The sequence below is a fragment of the Aplysia californica genome, unplaced genomic scaffold, assembly GCF_000002075.1.
Source record: "Aplysia californica isolate F4 #8 unplaced genomic scaffold, AplCal3.0 scaffold00473, whole genome shotgun sequence".
Classification (NCBI taxonomy): domain Eukaryota; kingdom Metazoa; phylum Mollusca; class Gastropoda; order Aplysiida; family Aplysiidae; genus Aplysia; species Aplysia californica.
The window spans coordinates 412,079-417,092 of NW_004797743.1; the positions used below are offsets into that span (position 1 = coordinate 412,079).

The 5,014-nt window shown below is 38.8% G+C and overlaps 1 protein-coding gene across 1 annotated transcript in view; it reads right to left on the minus strand.

Moving 5' to 3' along the window:
• The window catches only part of LOC101849395 (1-aminocyclopropane-1-carboxylate synthase-like protein 1), a 61,112-nt gene that overhangs the window by 43,974 nt on the left and 12,124 nt on the right, over nt 1-5,014 (minus strand). Inside the window, exons 3-4 of the mRNA XM_035971630.1 lie at nt 2,964-3,023; nt 2,165-2,235 (exon numbers count right to left, since the gene is read on the minus strand). Of these exons, the coding sequence (XP_035827523.1) occupies nt 2,165-2,235; nt 2,964-3,023 (131 nt within the window). The remainder of the gene's footprint in view (nt 1-2,164; nt 2,236-2,963; nt 3,024-5,014) is intronic.

The window sequence follows — 5,014 nt, forward strand, 5'->3', positions numbered from 1 at the left end:
TCGAGAGATAATACCCAGTGTGCAAAGCAGGAAGTTTCGCTAGAACGCTGTTTGGTATCATGATTTGATACATCTGAGAAATTTTGTTGGCCAGTGTGCACTATTTTAAACTGACGTCTACTTTTGTCATCAAATTTGACCCGGAAGTCCAGCATTCCGCGCTTAAACAAAAAATTTGATCCAGCAATTTATATTTAGCAGCCTCTCGCTTGATTGTTTTCATCAAACATATCAAATAATGACCTAGAAAGTAAACATGCTTGATTTGGGAGGATTTGACCAAAATAATGCCAGAATGGTACCTTTTCGCCTTCCATGACGGAAAAACTGGCCGCCCGAAAATGTGTCAAATCATACCAGTTGGAGCTTTTGCGAAACTTCGGTACAATCGACCTGGCCTTTGCGATGAAGCTGAGCTTGATACCACACCAAACTCTCCAAAACTTATACAAACGAGGACCCACTAAAAAATCTTAAAACAAATCAAATTCAACCAGAGGAATGCCAAGTTGTTTGTGAATATGTAGAAAATCAAGCAACGTGTTCTAGAAATGCCAAGTTATAAAAGTTTCAACCAAAATTAGGTAAAACACAATTAATCATAATGTCACTTCTTGAAAGGGTTCAACTACAGGGGCATGATGAGCCCCTTCTTGTTTTAGGACGAGGATAGTAAAACCACAATTGCATCAAATGGATATCTCACCATGCTGAGAAAGGTTTGGAGAAGTTTGGGAGGAAGGAGCTGTTATGCTGTTATGTTTGGTTCCAGTGGGATGAAGCTACAACCCACAAGTCAAGCGTGGTCCTTGTATGGATGCAAGAGAGGTTTGAGGAGCGGCTTGTAAGCCAGAAGTTTATAGATAAATGGTCCCTACATTCCCCCCAGTTTGAACCCCTTCAGTAATTACTTTTGGGTGGTTTTTGTTTGTTTGCTTGTTGGTGTTTGTTTTTGTTTTTTACAGACAGAGTTCATGGAAAGAACCCACAAACAATCAAAGAGTTGCAACTCAGTGCTGAACAGGACGTCCAAAGAATCGACCCAGAAACATGCCAATGGGTTATTCAAAATTTCCAGTGGTGTATTGGAGCTAGTATGGAGAAAAATTGTCAAAGCCTGGAGTTTTAAATAGCCATCACCTCCCTGGGTTTATTTTAAATATAAATGTTGCACACATTTATTAATCAATGCAGAAAGGGTGACTTTGAAAAAAAAACCCAACCCAGTATGGTTTTTTTTTTTTAGAAGTTACAAGTTTTGCCTTTCACTGAAGTGTGATAGAATTTATTAAAACTTGTCATTTTTCGAACTAGTAGGCTGATTATTTTGAATTAACAAATGTAATGTCGCCCTAGTTGAATTTTATTTTTTATTGCCCCTTTTAACTGGTCCTCCTTTTAAAAAATCGGTATTTTAGGACGGTTTCTACGGCACTTGTAATGCAAATAGATTACTTATGCACCGAAGATATGAGGCATCACTAGAGACACACAGAGAAAAGGAGGTGGAAAGATGAGGATGACTCATGTTTGAAAATAATGAAAGAAGGAGAAAACCATACTGGAACACCCGCCAACTACTAACTCTCGAAGACTTCGTCTAATCACGCTATCCAAAGCATCTCAGGCAGCATGGCTCTGCAGGTTTTGACTTAAACCAGTTCAGTGTCTTATTAGGTTCCTGCTTATGTAAGTGCTTCGATTCAGGTCAATTATGGACTTTGTCTCAGCCCAGTAATCGCTTTGTACACAATGGGTTTTTTCGGACAAAAGGACACGAAAGGACATTGATAACATTTACATGGCGGTAAACGTCTGGATGAGCTAAAAGGCCGAAACATCCAAGGAAACTGATACTTTAGTAGATTCAAAATGAACTATTGTTGTTTTGTTCCCTGCTTAGAGGGGTAGGGCGAAGCCTGCTTCTTATATTATAATCATATTTGCAAGTTCTCTGCAAAATGTCGCAGACAAAGCCTGCAGGCATTTTCAATCTTGACCAACTGGTTCAATTTCGCGAGGAGTCTAGATTGTTTGTTTCGTCTTTTGTGAGTAGCTTTAAAAAAATCGGATATCAGTTTAGAGAACTAGCAGGTGCTTTGCATAACAACAACAACCACACAACAACAACAACAACAACAACAACAACAAGAACAAGTAATACCATGGCAATCCTCTTTTGTCCGTGTAGTATCTCACTCCTATATCCTCGCTGTCGTCTGGCAGACGTTTGAACTGGACGGAGATAAACAACCAAAACAAATATAATATGTCAGCAGGGCATTTTGAGAAAAAAAAACTATCGAAAATCTTCAAGCTCTCTAGTTGCAACTTTCATCTGAAGTTGGCATGGCTGCAACAAGTTAACGTTCTTGGAAGGAAATGAGACTATGAAAGCCAATTTTTCAGGCAGTGCCCGTGACCTTTTTGTTAGTTCGTTTGTATATCTGTGAATGTGTATTTTTTAAAAAAATTTCGTCTGTTTGACTGCATACATGACTGTTTTCTCCCCCCCCCCCCCCTTTTTCCCTCTCCCCCCCCCCCCCCCCCTTACGCTCCTTCCCGTGTCTCGTTCCCCGTGTCTGTCTCTCTCAGTTTCATTCCTATCATCTGAATCCCCTTCATCTCCCACTTTCACTAAAACACATACAGACACAAGTGATCTTTATGGAGGTGTCATCTTTCCCTCGAAGGCATCTCGAGGTTGAAGTGCAATGATTAACCATCCACTTGGGTTGTCAACTGTTCTGTTGCACTGATCTAACGGCAATGTTGTCAGTCTTTTGTAGTCCCTGCCTTCCTGCTGCCTTCGTCCCTTTTAGCTTGCCTTCTAATGTTTCTATTATTTGAAGTGTGTTATGTATCTTTATGGGGACAAATTATTGCAGCTTTTTAGCTTTGATATAAGCATACTCACGCTCTCGATTAAGTATAATTATATAAATTTACACGTATCTACAAACCTTTTCTGACAAAATATCTTCACACAGTTTGTTTTCTGCTAGACCCAAGTCCACGTAGCCCTGAAAAAAAGACATACACATTTTTACATTTTGTCATATGGAACCGGACAGATTAATTAGATGAGCTTTATGCATCCATTTTATTTTAATATACTGGGTGATCCAAAAAAACCTTTACAACTTGTTTTATAAACATCTTCCTCCACACTAAAGTTTTGCGTTTCAGATTTGAACATAACGTTTGGAAGCCAAAAGGAATTTGTCTGATATTATTTTAGATAAGTCCATTGAATGGTTTAGCTCTATATGGCGCATTAAAAAACCAAACCATTTTCAACCATGTCGCCATTTTCATAGCATGACGCACCAGTTTGCATTAGGATTACCACTAAACGTTGCAACAATCGCGCCATATTGCAAGCTACAGCATTCTAACAAGTCAACAAAAGTCTGCGGATATCATTTTCCCCAAATTTCGTTTGCCTGCTTAGATCACGGTTACGTTTAGTAAAGAGCAGAGAGATTTTTGCATTGAAAATTACCTCTCCACAAACTCACCATCCCTGACATTTCGTAAATTCTGCTCACGGCATGGAGAGAATGCTTAGGTGCCCTCAAGACCTTTGGCGTCATGAGTAGAGAAGTTTCGTCAGTTTGGATCTATAGCAAATCACAACTAAAAAGTTCTGTACAAAATGACCACTTCAGGTTGAACTCACACCATGCGCAGCCCTTTAAACGTCACCAGAGTGTAGATTTCAGTAGCTAAGTCCCATGAGACGTCTGTCCGTAGATAATCTGCAGCTAGGACTTTCCTACACACCAACATCTGCATTCTCATGGCAGATCTTAACCTTCGACTATACCATGTTCATCTTCGCTAGGCCGAAATGACATGGATCTGAGCATAGCAATGTGTTCATGATTCCTCGATTGTCTTGTAAAGAGGGATCATTTTCCCGATGACCTTCGGTTTAGTGCAAAGCCCATTTTCACCCTGCGGGATATGTTAACTCCAAAAATGCTGTCTATTGGGAACCCCACTCTATTGTCTCCATAAGCCACTTCTTACTGAACATGTACAGTGTATGTGGCTTTAAAAACTCATGGTTTAGCAGGTCCTTGTGTTAGGGCGCCACTGAACATTTCGAACGACGCATTAAAAACGTGTCCAAAGGAGGGAATGTGGAGCACTGCTTCTTGGAATTTCAGAATGAAATCATTAGGTTTTTTAAACTCTGTAAAAGAAATTAGATATTGTTTAAATGTCATAGGGAAGGAATATTAACGTCAAAGAGAAATTAAAGAAAAAGGCCAACTAATCTTTTCACGACTTCCTGTACAAGATTTTTAAACATTGGTGAACTTTGCGTTTTTGGGTGCTTTTTTCTTTTAGCCGTTTCCTTTTTCAAAACAAGTTTCTTCTTTGTGGATTTTATATCAAATAAATTCCTGTTGAATGAATTATGTTTGTTCGAAATTGCAGCATTCTAGAACAATTTTTGGGCGAGATATTCAGAAAAAAGTTGTAAAGTTTTTTTTGGATCACCCTGTATTTGCATCTATATTTCAATAATTAGTTCCATTTGTTCCTTCGGTTAGCAGGTTCTTTTGATTCTATATTGCTTTTCCATTTATAAAATCAAATACATGTACACGTACTAGCGTGTATCGCGAAACAGAGTATTTTCTGCTCCTCCAAACTATTAATTTCTATCTTCGTCTTTCTGTTGGGACATTGTATTCCTCTAAGTACGGGTGGGCCCTGACAAGCAGTATCTATACACGCTGTTTAAATGATTTAAAGTGTGTCGTAAGGGGTGTAAAAACACTTATATTATATTTTTTTAAAAACCCAAAACTTCACAGTGTTAGGCCAATGATGATAGTTTTACAATCAAACTGTCTCCGGGTTTCAAGACCTTTGTTAGGGAATTGTGGGAATCTCTTAACGTTCAAAGGTATCCTACTTTAATGTCGGACTAGCGAATACATAAAAGATCAAAAGTGGAATTTGCCTACATATTGATTATCTTTGTTGCACCCCCCCC